The sequence below is a fragment of the Loxodonta africana genome, chromosome 5 (assembly GCF_030014295.1).
Source record: "Loxodonta africana isolate mLoxAfr1 chromosome 5, mLoxAfr1.hap2, whole genome shotgun sequence".
Lineage (NCBI taxonomy): Eukaryota > Metazoa > Chordata > Mammalia > Proboscidea > Elephantidae > Loxodonta > Loxodonta africana.
In genome coordinates, this window is record NC_087346.1 from 116,187,540 (window position 1) to 116,209,141 (window position 21,602).

The 21,602-nt window shown below is 40.5% G+C and overlaps 1 protein-coding gene across 5 annotated transcripts in view; it reads right to left on the reverse strand.

Annotated features, from left to right (window-relative positions):
- The window catches only part of LIMCH1 (LIM and calponin homology domains 1), a 438,226-nt gene that overhangs the window by 248,268 nt on the left and 168,356 nt on the right, over positions 1 to 21,602 (reverse strand). For all 5 annotated transcript variants that reach the window (XM_010591430.3, XM_023549843.2, XM_023549840.2 and 2 more), the window contains exon 2: positions 21,295 to 21,365. In XM_010591430.3, coding sequence (XP_010589732.2) covers positions 21,295 to 21,365 — 71 coding nt within the window. The remainder of the gene's footprint in view (positions 1 to 21,294; positions 21,366 to 21,602) is intronic.

The window sequence follows — 21,602 nt, forward strand, 5'->3', positions numbered from 1 at the left end:
AGGGTTTTCAAAGGTTCTGATTTCTCAGAAATAGATATCATGCCTTTCTTCCGAGATGCCTCTGGGTCAATTGTGACTGTCAACCTTTCAGTTAGTAGCCCAGTGCTTACTGTTTGCACCACTCAGGGATTCTGAGTTACCATAGTGTAGTTTTAACAAAAATTTATCAGTCAGTTACAAACATTTTAATAATTTCAAAAATGTTCATTTTGGAATAATTTTTTTCTTCCCATTCACCCTCCAAAAACTTACCACATGCCTGTCATGTGCAGGCATCATTAGGTGTACAAAGATGGGTGAGTCACTGTCCTACTTCCAAGAAACTATAATCTAATAGAAAGTTTAAACATATTTTATGAATAGTGTCATATGTGGGACAAATTATTGCTCTAGGCACAGTGAAAATATTTTTCAAACCAGAAACAAGAGAGACACAGCACTTGAAGTCAGAGTTATCATCTCTATCCCAGGATGTATGGTTGTCACAGCCACGGAGCTCAGAGGACAAATGGAACACTAATTTCAGGCTTTAGCAATAAACACACCTTCATGGAGGAAAAGGTGCTCAATGTGTGGGTTTAGGATTTAGAGAGAGATGGAAATGGGCAGGGAAGTGAGTACCCAGGTAGCTAGAATAAAATGCAGTGAAGACACGGAGGTGGCCAAGCACAAAGGGCATCCTTGTTGTTGTTGTTAGGTGACATTGAGTCAGTTCTGACTCATAGCGGCCCTTTATGCAACAGAATGAAACAATGCCTGGTCCTGTACCATCCTCACAATCGTTATGCTTGAGGCCATTGTTGTAGCTCCTGTGTCAGTCCAACTCATTGAGGGTCTTCTTCTCTTTCATTGACCTTTTTGCTTTACCAAGCATCATGTCCTTCTCCAGGTACTGGTCCCTCCTGATAACATGTCCAAAGTACACGAGACAAAGTCTCGCCATCTTGCTTCTAAGGAGCATTCTGCCCGTACTTCTTCTGAGACAGATTTGTTTGTTTTTCTGACAGTTTGTAGTATATTCAATATGCTTCACCAACACCATAATTCAAATGCATCAATTTTTCTTCAGTTTTCCTTTTTCGTTGTCCAGCTTTCCCATGCATATGAAAAAACAAAACCAAACCCATTGCCGTCAAGTCAATTCTGACTCATAGCGACCCTACAGAACAGAGTAGAACTGCACCATAGAGTTTCCAAGAAGCGCCTGGCGGATCCGAACTACCAACCTCTTGGTTAGCAGCCATTGCACTTAACCGCTACACCACCAGGGTTTCCAAAATCCATGCATATGAGGCAACTGAAAATACTATAGCTTGGGTCAGGCGCACCTTAGTATTCAAACTGGCATCTTTGCTTTTCAGCATTTTAAAGAGGTCTTTTGCAGCAAATTTGCCCAATGTAATACCTAGTTTGATTTCTTGACTGCTGCTTCCATGGAATGAAATGCAGTGAATTCAAATGCCGTGAAGAAAGAGGTGGCCAAGCACAAAGGGCATCCTAGGAACAGTAGATCATCTTACATGGCCAGTGCAAAGGGATGGTACATGCAAGCCAAACAAACACTGCACTCAGACACGAGGGATACCACATTCCAGGGAAAGGAACTTGAATCATGTCTCATCTTGTAAAAAAGCAGCACCAGACATGATGAAGAGATGTTTGGGGAATGTTAACCTTGTAGCAGAGTCTACGGTGGCTTAAGGAAACGCAAACTCTAGAGATCATCACTCAGCCATAAAGTCTTAACTTTTCTATTTTTCTTTTCATTTCACTCTTCTGCCCCTTAATATAGAGGGAAGTCAATTTCTACATAAAATTTAGAAGAAATCATTTATAAACTGGACTCTCGGTGGGCTATTTAAAAAACGGTCTCCCCTGTGAATAACCAAAGGAAACATTGAGAACAGTAAGCTTGAGGCAGGAATTTTGTGCTCTGCATTGTGGGAAGCCAGCCCACCCAGCCTGGCAGGCCATTAGAGACAATCAAAAAATGGACTAGTAACAATTAGGGAGCTACTAAATCCTCACAAATCCATGCAAAGCCTAATCCAGCATGTAACCCCACAGGCAGGAAATGAGATTGGCCAGTTTCTCCTCTACCACACAAGCAGCCCATGTTTAAATGTGATGTTCTATAGTTTTTTTTTTTTTAAGTCAATCGATCATTTTAATGTTCCATTTATAAATGTCATAAGTATGTTCAAGAGGAAAGAGGAAAAACCTGTGATTTAAGTGAGCAAGTGTTTAATATTTATTAAGGTACGGATTGATAATGTGAAGGAAATTACCTTATTTTGAGGGAAGTGGTTCCTGAATGATAATTATGCTAAAACAATTTTCACGATTTTTTTTTTTTCCAAACACCAAAATAAACTCTATAAATGCTTTACTAGGTCATGTAGAACTGTGCAGTAAAAGAAGAATCATGAAATGGATTACATAATTTTAAATGGATAAAATATTTACAAAGATGGATGCATTTGACAATTTTTCACGCTCATTAACAAGTACACCCAAGAGCTACCACCTCCCCAACAGACTTTTATAATTTAGCTTAAAGTACAGTGTGAATGGGAACAGTGTCCCCCACTGTGTTAAGGGTCCCTCTTTAGAGTAAGAACTAAGAGCTGTTTATTTAAGGGCGATTCCAAAAAAAAAAAAACTCGCCTTCGATATTCTCCATCTGTTTTCATCTTTCCTAACACAAGGCTGTTGGGGATACTCAGTCTTTGCCTAAGTCCCCGCCTAAGCCAGGCCAATTCTCAAAGAAAAAGCAGCTTTTCACAGGAGATCTTTAAAAAAAAATAAAGAGTGGATTGAAATGTCCTCACTTGAACTTAAAGGCTTAATGAGTCTTGATGCCAAAAAGCTGGAGACAGGCCAATCAGTGAGGCCAACTGTGATTTGGCATAAAGACAAGGGAGAACCCTAAATAGAAGGCCTATCAAATTCTTACCACCCTATTAAGGACAAAATGAGCAACAGTGAAAGGACCAAGATTTGCCAAGATTTGAGTGAGCAACTGAGTTAGAGAAAGGGCTCAAGATAAGCATTTGGAGTGCTAAAGACATAGTATGTTCTACCAGCTTGAGCTAATCATCTGCAAAAAGGGGACTGGAAGATCTAGGTTGTTCTCCTGCTGGATTTACTGTGAGGATTAAATACGGATGAATTTGTGCATAAAGTCCACCCTCTGTATCCAAGGGTTCCGTTTCCCCAGGTTCCACATCCTTGGATTCAGCCCACGACGGATTGAAAATATTTGGGGCGGGGGGGCAGGGGGAGTGGAGGAGGAACAGACTTTTTCTTTTTTGTTTTCCAGACTTTTTTTCCTTGCCATTCATTATTCCCTAAACAATACAGTATAGGAACTATTTACACAGCATTACACTGCATTAGGTATTATAAGTAATCTAGAGATGATTTAAAGTATATGGGAGGATGTGCATAGGTTATATGCAAATACTACACCATTTTATATAAGGGACTTGAGCATCATCGAACCGATCCTGAAGGATGACTGTACTGAGAAAAGCAATGGCAGTCAGGAGATACTAGCCTGGAGTCAGCAACTGGGGTGACTATACATTTCCCAGATTTCACCTGTTATTCCAACGTCTCATTTATTTAACACAACCTTTCACTCTCAAAGTAACCCAGTTTGAATGATAAACTACATTTTCACTCTACTAATAAATCACTGGGTCAGACTAATCTCATTTCCTTTTCAATAGTTCAGGAAGATCCTATATACGTAGCCTATTTTAGATAAGGTCTCTAGCAATAGTCTGACCTAGAACCAAACCTAGAACCATGAGCCAGACCCAGAACCACGTGGAATTATGATCAGTTGACTGGCATCTCCCAGGGATGGCTATGAATTGACAAAGGTACCTCCCTCTACAAGCAAGGTAGGTCTTTCCCTAGGGTCATGTCCAGGCCATGCATCTTCTTAAAAGCCTTCTGAGCTCCCTTGGTTTGCACATCACATCACACATTCCTGGGTTTCCTCCCATCTCTCAGATGGCTATTTTGTAAGCTTTTCTTTCTCGCACCCCGACCCAGGGTGGAGACTTCCTCAAGCTGAGACCTTGTTCTGCCGCTCTTTTGTGACGTGCCCTTTCCTCTGAGACATTGTTATGTCTCAAGCTTAAACTCTGACCTCCAGCAACAGCTCTCAAATCCAATTAAGCTAAATTCATCATCTCACCCTTAAGCTCCAGGCCCCTCATCTCCAACATTCTACAGAACTCTCCCCATGGGTAAGCCATCTATATCCTAAGCTCAACCTCCCCAAACTGAAATCACAACCTCTCAAATTAACCGAGTACCTTTTCCAGCTTGCATCAATGGTTCCACCATTCTTCTTGTTATTTACGATTACAATCTTGCAGTTGTTTCTTGTCTTTCTTTCATCACTATACCCTGACAAATCCTGTTGATTTCTTTAAAATTCTTCTCATTTCCATTGCTCTTGGGATCAGACCCAAATATCCTTATATGGCTTATAAGACCCTGTATGATCTAGCCCCTGTCTACTTCTCTTCTCTATCCACTCTCATCTCAGATACACCTCCCTCCCTTGTTTTCTACATTTTGACCATATAAGTCATCTTCTAATTCCTCTAATATATAGAGTTCCTTCTTGTCTGAGGGATTTCAAACATGTTATTCTTTCAGCCTAGAACATGTTTCCTTCCAATTTCTATCTCCTTTCCCTTCTTCCTGGCTAACTTCTACTCATCGTTAAGGTCTCCATCTAAATGTCATTTCCTCAAGGAAACCTGGGGTTTATACCCTATGTAGAGTCAGTATTTACATTTCAGATCTGACCAGGGTCCCCCTGTTAATTATTTTATTGCACTGTGTACTAGTCTTTACAGTAAATTATCACAATTATAAGTGGGTTCTTAAGAAGATTAGTTGAATAAAAAGAAGCCCTCACCACTGTCAAGTGTATCTTCTCTATATATGCCAACCACAGTATACTCGTTTCTGACTCCAAACATTTCCCCCTGCTGCTAGTCCTGCGTAAGATGCCCTTCTCTTTCCCTCAGCCTATTCTCCTCTTTAGTAAAATCCACTTGATGTGACATCTCCCCAATAACTGTCTCCCAATCCACAATAATCTCCCCTGGCTTAATCTCTCCTGGGATTAAATCTTAGTCACTTACATATTTACTCACACACTGTTTTACACTGTAACTAACCTGCTTTGTGTGTGCATTCAACCCCATTCACATTATAAAACTTTTAAGACCTGGGATCGTGTCTTATATTTCCTCTCTGTGTCCCTTAGTGCCAGATTTGGTGCTGCGCAATACATGGTCAGTATTCAACAAGTCCTCCGTGTGACCAAATGTCTCCACACAAAGCTACACCATCAATTCCCAACCTGTCCTATAAGATTAATACATATCTGTGGCATACCACATCTCATGCTACAATCATGACAAGAATCCATGACAAGCCCTCCTTCTTAGAATAAGCAGCTCATTCATCAGCAATGATATAAACAAGTGTTCGCCAAGAGATTTCTTATCTTCAGAAAATTATTTCAGCAACATAAGAACTGAGACAAAAATCCACTAGGACATTCTTTGTTGGTCACTTATTTGCAGACTTATAAGCTCAGATTTTGTACTTCATGAAAAGGTGTCAACAAAACAAAACCCATACATATAACACCATGACACCCAGGAATATAGAAACTGTAATGGAGAATCTTACACTAAAAAAACCAAATACCATTACCCTTTGGTCTCCCTATCTTCAAGGATGAATCTGTTCTTTATAAAAAAAAAAATTGTGTGTGTGTGTGTGTGTGTGTGGAGAGAGAGAGGATAATACTGAATATAACAGCTAAGATTGGGGAGAAAGTTAAAAGTAGTCACTTATGACCAGGTAACCTAGGTAGAAATCTTACTACTGGGTCTCAATTTATTCAACAAGCATTTATAACAGACCTAGTACGTGCCAGGAAATCCTGGTGGCATAGTGGTTAAGAGTTCAGCTGCTAACCAAAAGGTCGGCAATCCACCGTCAGGGTTTCCTGGAACATAATAGGTCTATTAAAAATGCCTGTTTACATTATGCTGAGTAAAATTAGTCAGTTGCAAAAGGACAAATATTATATAAAACCACTATTATAAGATCTCGAGAAATAGTTTAAACTGAGAAGAACACATTCTTTTGTGGTTACGAAAGGGGGGAGGGAGGGAGGGTAGGAGAACGGTATTTACTAATTAGATAGTAGATAAGAACTACTTTAGGTGAAGGGAAGGACAACACTCAATACAGGGGAGGTCAGCACAATTGGACTAAACCAAAAGCAAAGAAGTTTCCTGAATAAACTGAATGCTTCAAAGGTCAGCGAAGCAGGGGCAGGGGTTTCGGGACCATGGTTTCAGGGGACATCTAAGTCAATTGGCAAAATAAAATCTATTAAGAAAACACACTGCATCCCACTTTGAAGAGTGGCGTCTGGGGTCCTAAACACTAGCAAGCAGCCATCTAAGATGCATCAATGAGTCTCAACCCATGTGGACCAAAGGAGAATGAAGAACACCAAGGACACTAGGTAATTATGAGCCCAAGAGATAGAAAGGGCTATATGAACCAGAGACTACATCATCCTGAGACCAGAAGAACTAGATGCTGTCCAACCACAACCGATGACTGCCCTGACAGGAAACACAACAGAGAATCCCTGAGGGAGCAGGAGAGCAGTGAGATGCAGACCCCAAATTCTCAAAAAAAAAAGACCAGACTTAATGGTCTGACTGAGACTAGAAGGACTCCGATGGTCATGGTCCCCAAACCTTCTGTTGGCCCAGGACAGGAACCATTCCCAAAGCCAACTCTTCAGACATAGATTGGACTGGACAATGGGTTGGAGAGAGATGCTGATGAGGAATGAGCTACTTGCATCAGGTAGACACTTGAGACTATGTTGGCATCTCCTGTCTGGAGAGATGATGAGAGGGTAAAGGGGGTTAGAAGCTGGCAAAATGGTCACGAAAAGAGAGACTGGAAGGAGGGAGAGGGCTGTCTCATTGGGGGGAGAGTAATTGGGAGTATGTAGTAAGGTGTATATAAGTTTTTATGTGAGAGACTGACTTGATTTGTAAACTTTCACTTAAAGCACAATAGATGCCTGCTTATTATGTGCCAAAGTCCCTGGGTTTCACAAATGGTTTGTGCTCAATTACTAACCTAAAGGTTGGCAGTCTGAACCTACCCAGCAGTACCACAGAAGAAAGGTCTGGCAATCTGCTTTTGTACTGACTATGCCCAAGATAACCCTATGGAGCAGTTCTACTCTGTAACATGTTGGGTCGCCATGAGTTGGAATCAACCTGACAGCAATGGGCTCAGTGTTTGGCATTATGTGCCAGACCAGGGTTCAGTGCAGACAGTAGAAAGTTAAATAAAGGGGATTTTCAAGAAGCTTTTGATCTTGTACAGGAAGCAAATATGGGGCACAGTTAGAGTGTAGTGGGAAGTGCTGGAGCAGAGGTGAGTACCGGAACTGAGAAGCAAGGAGAAGAAAGAACCTGCTAACTCTGCCTGGAAGACCCTGAACAGCTTCCCAGAGGAAAAAATCGCAGCAGGCTGGATGTGGATCATGAGGTAGCGGGAGAAAATGACATCACCAAGAGATCAAAGTTGCTGTTTTCAAAACCATCACTCTCAGCCTCAAGCACTGCCAGCCAAAGTTCATTATTCACAGATGATCAAGTTTGTGAAGGACCCAAACTTTCTTGCCCAGTTTTTGATCACAGGCTAGACAGGAAAAGCTAGGAAAATCCAAATTCGTTCACCCTGTGGTTTGTTGGCAGCCCTAGGGAGACAACTGATAGGCACACAGTGACACAATGACATTGACTATGTCATAGTCATAATTGACTTTTGGTCTATTTCCAACAATAATAATGAGAACAGCTAGTGGTACAGAGTGCCAGGCAAGAGCCAGACACTGAGTTGGATGCTTTACCAAGGACCTCATGAGGTAGTTGTCATTAGCTGCCATTGAATTGGCACCAACACATGGCAATGCTACACACAACACAACGAAATGCAGCCTGGTCCTGCACCATCCACATGGTTCGTGGCTGATCAGATCTTTGTGATCCGTAGGGTTTTCACTGGCTGATTTTTGGAAGTAGATCGCCAGGCCTTTCTTCCGAGTCTGTCTTAGTCTGGAAGCTCCACTGAAACCTGTTCAGCATCATAGCAACATGCAAGTCCTCCACTGACAGACAAGTGGTGACTGCACGTGAAGCTCAATGGTTGGGAATCAAACCAGCGTCTCCTGCATGAAAGGTGAGAATTCTACCACTGCACCACCACTGCCCCCATATGAGGTTTCCCCATCGCACAGATGAGGGGAAAAAAGTTAACATTTCAGTGCCTGCTGTGTTCTAAACACCGAACAAAGAATTTTATACGTATTATTAATTCATTTTATCTTCAGAACAACCTGTGAATTTAGGTACAATTATAACCTGTTTTTATAGATGAGAAATCTGGAACACAGAGAGGTTAGGTAACTTTCCTAAGGACATAAAAAAAAAAAGGATGCAAATTGAAGATCTAGTCTATCTCCCAATTTGTACCCTATGAGATCACATTATTTGACAGTTTTTGGTCTACTAACGTGGCAATTTCATAGGATTCAACTTAAGAGTTACAAAGTCTATTCACTTTCCACTCTATTCTCTTATAAAAGGATCTGAACTAGCTTTTATTAAATATACATTTCTGGATAGTAAAAAAAAAAAAAAAAAGTTAGGGTGAAGATGAGAAATCAAACCACACAGAACAAAGAAGAGCATATCTGCAAGAACTAGGATAAAATTCTAGTTTGTTGAGTAGCATCTGGGGTCTTAAAAATTTAGAAGTAGCCACCTAAGACTCAATTATTGATCTCTATTTGTCTGGAGCTAAACAGAAAGAAGGAAGCCAAGGATTCCAAGAAGAAATTAGTCTACAGCACCAGCAGTCTACATGAACAATGACATCATCTACCTTGAAACCAAAAGAAATAGGTGGTGCCCAGCTACTACTACTGACCATTCCAACCAGGGACTAAATAGGTGTTTCTGGATAGAATGGGAGAAAAATGTAGAACAAAATTCAGATTTCTAACAGAAGGCCAGACTGAACTGGTAGAGACTAGATGGACCTCTGAGACTATCGCCCTGAGAGATACGCTTTAAACTTGGAACTCAAACCACTCCCAGAGGTCGCCTTTCAGCCAATTGACAGATTGGCCCATAAAATAAATAATATCACCTGTGAGTACTGTGCACCTCAAAATAATCATCTAGATGAAACCAAATGGTTAACATTTACCTTAGACCAAAGATGAGAAGGCTAGAGGGGGACAGGGAAACTAGGTTAATGGAAACAGAACAATCAAGATGGAAATAACAAGAATGGTGATATATTGTGAAGATTGTAACCAATGTCACTGAACTATATATATATATATATAAATTGTTAAATGAAAATCTAATTTCCTGTGTAAACTTCCACCAAAAACACAAGAAAATATCAAAAAAAAAAAAAAAAAGGGATAAGATAATAAATGCAATCATACACTGATATTTGGCTTTACACAGTTTTTGGGTCCTAGGATGATAGAAAATACCGTGGAGGTTATCTGTATACCATCTTTGCTTGGAAGCATTTGGAAATATGAAGGTAGGTTTGGGGTTGTTCCCATGACTAGGAGGCACCACTGGCTTGTAGTAAGCAGGGGCCAAGGATGCTAACATCCTACAGTGGGCAGGAATGCTCAGAAGCAACAAGGAACTGTTCCTACGATGCCAGTAGCATCCCTGAGGAGACACATGAGCTCCTCAAATTCAAAACCTGTCTGAGGGACTCCAGGATGTGGGAGCAGTATACCGAGGATCTTATTAGCTGGGGATCCACTAGACCTCCTGGAAGAAATATTAGGAAACTGAGGACAAAGAGATGTTGGGATTAGTGCCAAAAAAACAAATATTGGCCCCAACCCCCTGAAGGAAAAGGTCTCAGGTTTGCAGAGACAGCCTGCGACAGGACAGAACTGGAAAGGCACAGTCTGGGTAGTGGCAGATGGTCACTTGGAGAAAGCCAGTGGGATCAACCCCAAGTCCTCCAGCCCACTGCCAGGGAACCATGTGCCAAGCCATTCAATAGGGAGGACTGTAAAACAAGAGAAGAGTGCAGAATGCTCAGAGGACTGCCCACCCAAGGCTCAGTGAAAGAGCTGTGATTAAGAAAGAAGTCTCTTCCCCAACTTCAAGTGTCCCAAGAAAGAAGGGTTAGAGAAGTAACAACAGCAGATGATCAGGAGAAACATGTATCTCCTGGAGCATCAGCCCAGATCCCTGGTACAGGGAGATGAAACGCCTGGGAGGGAGCTCAGAGCAAAGGGCAGTATCGTTATCACCTAAGGGCTGAGGGAACAGGCCTACAAAGGACAAAGCCTGTTCCTTAGGAGAGAGGTTTTGCTCCGGCAACACCTCAAGGAAGGGGTGATCTGTGGGTTTCAGTCATCTCTGTTTTACCCTATCCCACATAACTAGAGTAAGTCACTCAGTGGTTTAAAGAGGGGAGTGCTAAAGGAATGAACTCCTGACAGAACACTGGAAGCACAATTCCCTCCATGACATCCTCCTTTGAATGCACCGTATGGAAGCCTGGAGCCCTGGTGGCACAGTGGTTAAGAGCTATGGCTGCTGGCCAAAAGGCTGGCAGTTGAAATCCACCAGCTGCTCCTTGGGAACCCTAGGGAGCAGTTCTACTCTGTCCTACAGGGTGGCTATGGGTCAGAATCCACTTGACAGCAACGGGTTTGGTTTGGTTTTTTACATAAAATTTTTTACCCCAGAGAGACCTAATAAACCATGCAGTCCACTCTCTTAAGCTCATTTTTTCTTTATTAGATGTTCTAAAGATCAGATGTTCTGACAGGGTACAAGAGTCCCTCAGTGAGCCATCTGTTGGTTTTGTTGGCCCTGAAGCCATTCTTCCTTCCTCTCAATTTTTATTTGAGGAACTTTTCCCTCCCCTATCCTCCAGGCATATAAGACAATTGTGTGGATTGGGTAGAGTGTAGAGAGTGCTGACCCTATTTCCTGGCTCCAAGCAAGGGCAAACCTAGACCTGGCCATTCAAATCAGTTCCAAGATGTGCACAAGACCCAATCTGGGTCAATGAGGAGTACATATAAGGACTTTGGCTGGAGTTACTGAAAGAATATCTCTTTTCCCACTGGGATTGCAAAACTGGCATAATGTAATCTGGATGCTAATGACGGCCACTCGGGAAGAATTTACCCTAGGACAAAGTCAACACAGAAAAAGAGCCAAGAGATAGATGCTGTTGTTAGGTGCCATTGAGTTAATTTTCAACTCATAGTGACCCTAAATGACAGAGTAGAACTGCCCCATAGGGTTTTCTAGGCTCTAATCTTTCTCAGTCAGAATTGGCTCAGTGGCAATGAGTTTGGTTTTGGTAATCTTTATGAAAGCAGATCACCAGGTCCTTCTCCTGGAGAGCTGCTGGTAGGTTCAAATTGCCAACTTATTTATTAGCAGCTGAGCACTTAACCATTGCACCACCAGGGCTCCTTAAGAGAGAGAGATAGACAGACAGGCAGAGATAGATGACATAGTTCAAGCATGGGGATACAGTTGTATCTACAGCTGGTATGGGCATATATGATTTACCTCTGTGCTTCTTGTTGATATGAGCCAAGCAGTTCCCATTTTTACTCAAACTGCATTTGCATTTATATCACTGGCAGCTACAACAGTTTTCACTGGTAAATTCCCACCCGCAAAAGGAAAAAAAAAGCTGTCTTTCAAGGTAGAAGGCCTAACATCACTTTCCCTTGTCTCTACAATTAGAGAAAGGAGGAAAGTGAAAAGGGAACTATATATTGGATGGGGGAAATGAAAGTGTAATGGATTTCAAATTCACTGTCCTTGACTCTAAAATAAGATTTTCACCAGAGAGTCCACCCAGTGGACAGAAGGACTAATTTGTTTTCTATAATTTAGCAATTGAGCCCTACTTGCAGGGAAAGTGGATTTTTTCCAATTATTTTCATTTGTACCTTAGAAACAAAAATATAAGGAAGCCCCTTCCCTTCTCTAGAATGACTCCACCAAAAATTCAGTAATATTTCAGACAACTGCCCCCCAGCAGGCAGCAGGAGGAGAGAAGAAAGAAAAAGAAAAACAGGAGTAACTCCCCCTCCTTACAGGGCATGTGGTGAGACATGAAATATCCATGTAAAGCTTGTCGGCTCTTGGTTTTACACTTCGAGAAACACCTAAAAGTGAGGAAATATTTTCAGCCTATTATGCCAATAATACCATGTTAAATTCATGAGTAGAAATATAACTTTTATACAGTTCTATATAAAAAACTGATATGAGACTGAAATACTTGAGTTTATTTTCATGATGTTCTTACAGTTAATGTTTTAGGTAAAAAAAAAAAAAAAAAGGAGCCATGAGCATGCTCTTTCTCATTCACATATCTCTACTTTTTCAAAGGGAAAAGACCTTTAAAACAACTAATTTAAATATCTTGAAGAGTCAGGGTAGAGCTAACTCATGAGTGCTCTATGTTTTTCTCGAGGATGTAGGAAAATTGCAGAGGTCAGCTAATGGCTTTCTCTGTGTAGAGCTCCTACGTCAGCTCCCTCGTGACATCACCCAGAAGCCTCCGTTCTCTGTAAGTATCCTCTTCTCCATGTCTTTCCTGTTTGTTTTATAGGCCTGTCTAATCTTTGGCTGAAGGATGAACCTCAGGAGTTAAAAGGGTATCTGCGGGCCATACTCTTGGGGTTCTCTAGTCTCTGTCAGACCACTAAGTCTGGTCTTTTTTTGTGAGTTTGAGTTTTGTTCTTCATTTTGTTCCCAACTCTGTCCAGGACCCTCTATTATAATCACTGTTAGACCAGTCAGTGGTAATAGCCAGGCACAATCTAGTTGTGCCAGACTCAGTCCAGTTGAGGCTGTGGTAGCTGTGTTCCGTTAGTCCTTTGGTGTAATCTTTCCCTTGTGTCTTCATTTTTCTTCATTCTCCCTTGCTCCAGACAGGCTGGGACCAGTAGATGTATATTAGATGGCCAATCACAAGCTTTTAAGACCCCAGACACTACTCACCAAAGTAGGATGTAGAATATTTTCCTTATAAAGTATGTTATGCCAATTGAGCTAGATGTCCCTTGAGACCATGGTCTTCAGCCAAGGCTGTAAATGTTTAGGGAAGCAGACTGCCACATCTTTCTCCAGAGGAGTGGCTGGTGGGGTCAAACTGCCGACCTTTCAGTTAGCAGCCGAGCACATAACCACTGTACCATCAGAGCTCCTCGTTGAAACGTTAGAAATTCTATATTCTGATTGTATTATTTTATTTCTGTTATTATCACTTACCTCATTTGCTTGGTATAGAGAATTTTAAAATAACTAAGGAGTCCATGAAAATTAAGGATGTTAATGGATTACTGGAGTCCCTGGGTGGTGCAAACAGCTAAGTGCTTGGCTACTAACCAAAATGCTGGCAGTTCAAATCCACCCAGAGGTGCCTCTTTTGAGGCCTAGCGATCTACTTCAGAAACAGCACAACCATTGAAAATCCTATGGAATGCAGTCCTACTCTGATACATGTGAGGTTGCCATGAGTCCGAACTGAGTCCATGGCAATGGGTTACTGGTTGGCTAATGGGTTATTACACATTGGATACAAAGGATTCCACAACTGCACCATGATTTAAAAAAAAAAAAAGGAAGGAGGAGGTAAAAAAAGGAGAAAGGGAAGAAAGGAGAAAAGGGGAGGAGGGAAATCTCTTCTATAAAAAAGACACAAGAATGCCAGCGAATAAGAAAATAGAAGTAGAAAGAAGAGTAGAATTAGAAAATCACCATGTTGCAACCACCAATGTAATGACTGATTCAGAAAAGTATGAATACTAAACCCACTGAGTGAAATCTTTTCCGAGTATTAAGTGATTCCCACAGTCTCAGAGTGTCTCCCACAGATTACAAAGGGGCAAAGGTACATTAACAATGCCTAAATCTTACAGACACCACCTTCACCAAGTGATAAGAAATCATATTGCCAATAATGGGACAAACATTACATTGCACACCAAGAAAACCACACTATCAACTGTATAATCGGCTTGCCAAAACTGTCTAACCTGAGTCTAATCATAAGGAAACAATTAGAGAAATCCAATTGTGGAATATCTTACAAAATAACTGTCTTGGACTTTTCAAAAAATGTCACTGTCATGAAAGACACAGCAGGCTGGATTAAAGGTTCTAGATTTAAGAAGACTAAAGAGACATGATCACATGATCACCAAATACAATGAATGATCTTTGATTGGATTTTAGATTCTAAAAAATCAGGTATAAAGGACATTACTAGGAATACTGGGAAAACTGAAACATGGATGGTACAGTAATTTTAAATGTCTTGAAGTTTATGTAGGACAAGATCCTTGTTCTTAAAAGACATGCTGAAGCATTTAGGACTTGAGTATCATGCTGTCTGTGTCTTACTTTCAACTGATTCAGGAGAAAAAGAGTCATATAGAGATAAAGCAAATATGGCAAAGTGATAGTAATTAGTGCATTTGGGTGCAGGGTATTTGGGTATTCATTATATTATTCTGACAACTTTTCTGAAATTTTGAAAATTTTTTTTTTTAAACTTGAAAGTTGGTAGAAAAAAACTTGGAAGGAAACGTTCCAAAAAAACCTTTTGTAAAAAGTTATTTCATTTATCCAAGCAGCATTTTGCATGGACCAAGCTCAATCACTTAATTTTACACAGGTAAATAATTTACATCTCAAATCAATTCCATAGTTCCTAGGATATAGACGAGGCATTGGCAAACTTTTTCTGTAAAGGATCAAATAGGAAATATTTTAAGCTTTATAGGTCACATAGGGACCCTTGCTCTGTTGTATATTCATGTATTTGTGTGTATGTGTGTGTTTACAAGCCTTTAAAAAATGTAAAACCATTCTTCACTTGTGGGCCAGGTCAAGGGGCCTGGTTTTTTGTTTTGTTCTTTGTTTTTCTACTCAGCAGAAGGCCACATCATTTGAGCATTTAACCTCCAAAACTTCAACTACATACACTTGGCCAAAGCAACAGAGGGAGAGAGATGACTACAGCAAAAGCAGACATACTATCATTCTATTTGGCAAGCACACTCTATGTTATACTTGCTATTAAGGAGCCCTGGTGGCACAGCAGTTAAGCACTCGGCTGCTAACCAAAAGGTTGGCAATTTGAACCCATCTAGCAGCTCCACAGGAGAAAGACTTGATAAAGATTACAACCTAGAAAACCATACAGGGCCGTTTTATTCTGTCACATGGGGTTGCTGAGTCAAAAATTGACTTAACAGCACCCAACAATAGCTATTACTGTAAATTATATATTTATGCATAACTGCACAGTTGCACACACAAAGCCAAGTACACTGTATTTCACAGGTGAAGAAAGAGATCTCCCAGGGTGATTGTGATGCTACTCAATTTCTGTCTCATATGGAGATTTAACGTACCACATTTTTCTCTCTATGGGGATTTAAGGTACCACATTTCTCTGGTAGCCTTTAGTGTAGGTCCACCACTCTCATTTGTTCCCATCTGGTTTGAATGGCTCCACCTGAAAAATCTAGACCCCTGTGTCCCCCTCACTGACCCCAGCCACCTATGCTTTCAGCTCTCCCATACCTTCACTCATACTTTGACTTCAGAGGGGCCACAGGTCTCTCAATGCTCACATTTTCTCAAGACCACCAGTCCCACACAGTCTCCTCTTCATCCTCTGCCCCACTGAGACCCCGTGGTTCATCCTTTGCATCGTCTTTCTCCTCAAATCCCAGATCTTCAGGCATCTGTGACCGCCATTAAAATCCCAGTTCCGAACACAGTTCAGTGGTTAAGAACAAAAGCTAAGGAATCCGGCTGCCTAGATTTAATTCTTGGCTGGTGGTCCTAGCCAAGTTATTAACCCTCTGTACCTCAGTTTCTTCCTCTGTAAAATGGGAATAATAATAGTACTTTATAGACACAGGAAAGTTTGAAATCAGGATGCTAAGAAGAAAGCCATACCCCATGCCCAGAAAGTACCCTTCTGTTTAATGAAAACGGCTTATTTTCAGAATCATATAAAGAACCCGGGAAACTTTTAGTGAACAAAAAGCATGGTGTCTCTCCACAGCTGTAACTAGCATTTAAAGGTAATCTGACTCAGAAAAAAAAAAAGTGAAAGCATTGAACAAAAGAACAAACTCATCAACACTGTTTACATATTTGTCAACTAGGGTCATAACACTGTTACAACATCTAGGCTTCTATTTTAAATACCACAAGGTTGGAAAATTCCAAATAATTTTTAAAAAGAGGGCTATATGCTATATACTAAACATAGATCAATGGCTAGTTTTCAAATTTTGAAAATATAGAGTTCTTATATTTGTAAATGTTACATGGCTGGTGGTTATGAGTTAAAACTCCTCAATCGTCAGCATCCACAAAACCTTCTGTGGTTCTAGAAAGTGGCACAGCCTTAGGCATTGTCATTATTCTTCACAGGCAGGTATTTAAAGCCTGTATAGGTCCAATGTTTGGGAAAGGTCACTTTCCTTGACCAAGACCTGAGACTCTCTAAGCTGAGCGTCCTGCCTTATGGACCCTGCCATCACCCCACATCTGGAACAATGTATCTTATAGACTGAATTGTGTCCTCCCAAAATAGGTGTTGATACAAGGGAATATTACGCAACCATAAAGAACAATGATGAGTCCACAAAACATATTATAACGTGGATGGACCTGGACGGCATAATGCTACATGAAATAAGTTAACCATATAAGGACAAATATTGTATGATCCTTCTTTTATAAGAAGACAAAAACAGATTAATACAGAGAAACATTTTAATATTAAAATGTCCATTGGTGGTTACCAAGGAAAAGGGGGGTGACGCTTTAGAACATAGAGACTTGTTACTTTTGGTGATGGGACAAGTGACATCGAGCGTGGAAGGAGGGAGCACAGCACAATCATAGTAAAGATGAGTGTTTGAGCACAAATAGAAGGGTACAGAAACAAAAAGAATGATGACCAACCGTGATAAATGTAAATAATGTCAATGAATAATTTGTGTGGAAAATATCAAAAAACTCACTGGGGGATAAACAATTTTGCAACAATGGTAATAACGACTAAAAGCTATGCACATGGTCACATAGATAGATATGTATGCATATATATGTACAGGAAGGCATAGATGAATATAGGGATGTGCACATATAGGTGTAACTGCAGGCATATATAATACATGTTTATGTGTGCTGCATATATTTTCAAATACAAAATAAAGCACATAGAGGGCATAGTTATGGATTCTTACTAGACATAACCAATCACCTCATGGGATTGGTTTACTGGGTTTGAGGGCTTAGGACCATAGTCTCATGGGGCAACTCAGTCGATTAGCATAATAAAGTCCATAAAGACAATGTTCTACAGTCTAGTTTGGTGAGTAGCGTCTGGGGTCTTAAAAGCTTGTGAGGAGCCAGCTAAGATACAACTATTGGTCTCTACTTCATTCGGAGCACAAGAGAAAGAAGGAAACCACAGATACAAAGAAGAAACTAATCTACAAAACTGATGGTCTACACAAACAATGGCCTCACCTACCTTGAGATCAGAAGAACCAGATGGTGTCCAGCTACTACTATCAACTGTTTCAACCAGGGACTCAATGAGAGAAAAATGTAGAGCAAAGCTCAAATTCCTAAAAAGAAGGACAGACTTACTAGACCAGTAGAGACTAGATGAACCCCTGAGATAATCACCCTGGAATACTCTTTAGACTTAGAACTCAAACCACTCCCAGAGGTCACCTTTCAGCCAAATGACAAATTGGCTTATAAAATAAATATCACCCATGTCTACTGTGCTTCTCTAAATAATCATCTAAAATCATCAAACAGTATATACTTTCCCTAAAACAAAAATGAGGAGGTAAGAAGGGCAGAGAAGCTGGATTAAGGGAAACAAAAAAACCAGAATGGAAATAATGAGAAAGCTGATACATTGCAAAAAATGTCACGGAACAGTATGTGTTAGGAATTGTTAAATAAGAACCTAATTTGCTGTTTAAACTTTTGCTGAAAACACAATAAAATATTAAAAAATAGGTGTTGAATTCCTGGCCCTTTTACCTATAGATGTCATCCTCTTTGGAAATAGGGTTTTTCTTTTCTTATGTTAATCAAATCATTCCAGTGTAGAGTGGATCCCAAAGCTAACCACTTTTGAGTTATAAAAAGACCAGAGTAGACACAGAGACATATAGAAGGAAGATGCCATATAAAAACAGACACAGCAGAGACATGCAAACATCCAGGGATGCCAAGGATTACTGGCAGTTTTTTTTTTTTTTACTAGAAGCTGAAATAGATGAAGAAGTACCTCCCCCAGAGCCATGCCCTGAATTCTAACTTCTAGCCTCCTGAACTGTGAGAAAATTAATTTCTGTTCTTTAAAACCACCCACTTTTGGTATTTCTTATGACAGGCCTAGGTAAAGTCGGGGAAACTCTGGTGGCGTAGTGGTTAAGAGCTATAGCTGCTAACCAAAAAGTCTTCAGACTCCAAAACTCATGTTCTTTCAACTACACCAGTGGGTCTGGTTCGCCATGGACACAGGATAAGACAACTTGCTTGTCTTGCATTTTATACTATCTACCCAAACAGCAATATTTGTCCATGGCCCCTGTGTTGGCCAGTTCCTGAGTTTCACCCCGTGGCTGTCAGCAGCCCAAGCGATGTATTCATATGAAGCTGCCGCTAGCTATGACCTGTGCCTCCATCTTGTTTTCACCATGCCATTTCTGGGATTGGACCTCAATTCCACCTCTCCACCCCTGGACAACCATAACCTTCATTAACGTGGCTGTAAAGGACTATTGTTTGGCTCCCCTGCACACACAGGGAGACCTCGACTCAAAATCTTCATGAAAAATTATGCATGTGTGATTGCCTCCAGATTCAGAATCTTGCCTTCAGATGAGCCTACTGTGAATTAAATTCATGTAGGCATTATTACCCCCTGACAGATTTATTCACAGACATATAATGGAGAGGTAAATGCCTACGAGAAACTTTGGAGCAAACGTCAGGTAAAGAAAAATTTAATATGAAAGACTCAAATAAACTAGATAAGATTCTGCCTAGTCTGTTAGTATCAGGAGAGGGTTAAGCACAGAGTCACTGGAAAAGCAAGTATTAGAACAGAAGGGAAGGAGCCCTGGATGGTACAAACAGTTAATGCTCTTGGCTACTAAGTGAAAGGTTGGAGATTCAAGTCCACCCAGAGGCACCTTAGAAGAAAGGTCTGGCAATCTACTGCTGAAAAATCAGCCATCGAAAACCTCATGGTTTCTACTCTGACGCATATGGGGTCACCATGAGTTGGAATCTACCTGACGGCAACCGGTTACTGGCTGGAACAGAAGGGAAGCATTTGGAGCCTATCTGAGCTTGTCTCCAGCGAGATGCTAAACCAATTGCGGTTCATCTAAGAAAATGAGCTCTGATTTAGGTTGAATAAAGGGAGACGAGATGATGAGGAAAGAAACAAATGATAAGAGGGGAGAGACCCAATAGGAAAGAGAATATGGAAATAGCACTCTGATCATGTGAATTTTTCTTTGAAGAAAGAAGAGAAGTGGGGAAGCAGAAAAGGATGCTGACATGACTCTGTTGGAAGGTGCTGCATAATAACCATCATTTATACAAAAACCAAAAACCAAACCCAGTGCCGTCGAGTCGATTCCGACTCATAGCAACCCTATAGGACAGAGTAGAACTACCCCATAGAGTTTCCAAGGAGCACCTGGCGGATTCAAACTGCCAACCCTTTGGTTAGCAGCTGTAGCACTTAACCACTACGCCACCAGGGTTTCTGTATAATTTTTTTTAAAGCACCTTATCCACTTTATCCAGTGGAAATTCATAGAAAGCCTATGAAATAGGCAGAGTTGTAAGTTTTTACTTTCATTTTAAAGAGAAAGAGAGGAAAAAAAAAAAAAAGACTCAAGGAGGTCAAATGATTTAATTAACGGCAGAGCAGTAGTAACGCTGAAACCAGGACTTGGATCCTTAGTACTCAGGCTCCAAAATGCATGCTCTTTGAACTCCATCCAGTGGGTCAGAAACAAGAAAAAGATGCCAAATACAAGAGCCCATTCTATGTGATTCCATTTATATAAGGTTCAAGAACAATAAAAAAAGAAAAAGTGACAGAAATCAGAACAGTGATTGTCTATAGGGGATGGAAATGACTGGAAAGGAGTATGAGAGAACTTTCAATACTGTGTCTTGATTGGGATATATGTTACACGAGTGGATGAAATCCATTAGATTGTACATGTAGAAACTGTGCAATTCATTGTATGTATATTTCACCTTGATAAAACAAAAATCAGCACCCAAACTGCAGAATCTATTAAATAAATCCAAAATCTGAAATCTCGATTTGAAGACTATGTCCATCCATCTTACAAGCATTAAAGCTGTAACTTATTTTGTGGTTAGAGCCACCTCACCAAAAGCTCTCGAACCCACTGTCACAGCAGAATTCTGTGACAGAACTGAGCTTCAAAACAAAAATGTAAACACTGTAGTTATTGTTCAAACTTGAATTTTGTGAACAGCACAAACCAAACATATTCAAAATATCTCTGTGAAGTCAGCCAGTGAGAAACATTACCTTGCACACTTTTAAGATGTTGGAATAGACTCAATAGCAACCAGTTCTTTTGTTTTTTTTTTTTTTTTTAAGTAAATACAAGCACTGTTTTTACTTGGCACAGGCTGCTTTTGTTTGGGATAAAAAGGCGGGGGGAGGAGAAAAGCTACTTTTGCCACAATTCAGTCCACATCTTTACAATTACCTGGGCCCAAATGCCTACCTAGCAAAAGTTGCCTGGAGCTGAGTAGCAGCTATCAGAGGTTCCTTCTTTATTCTGAACCTGCCACAGTCTCCACCGCTCCCTACTGTCATGCCAAGAGTTCCTCTACTACTTGTGTTTCCCTCTGCCTGTGATTTTTTTTTTCCATTTAAAATTCAAATTGTGGATCCAAAAAAGAATACTGGAATTTTTACAGACAAACTGAATGGCATTAATGTGTGCATGTGTGTGTGTGTATTTAACAAAAACAACCGAATGTAGGCTGTACTTACTCGCAGAGGAGGATCCCATTTTCTAACCCTGTCCGAAAATCCTTATCACCAAAACTTCTGCCAGTTACTTGCTGGAAAAGAAAAAGGAAAGTATAAACATTTCTCTTTAATCAGTAAGTTCAATGATTTTTTTTTTTTTTTAACATCCAAGAACCTTGAAATGACTGGTGGCATTTCAAGAATGGAGAAACTCTTCTAGGTCTGAGTTTCCTTTCCAAGATGTAGCTTTGCCTAGACCAGCTAAACTTAGACAATTCTTCTGAAACCTTTTTCCCACCGACTACCATTAAAAACATCTGTTCTTCCTG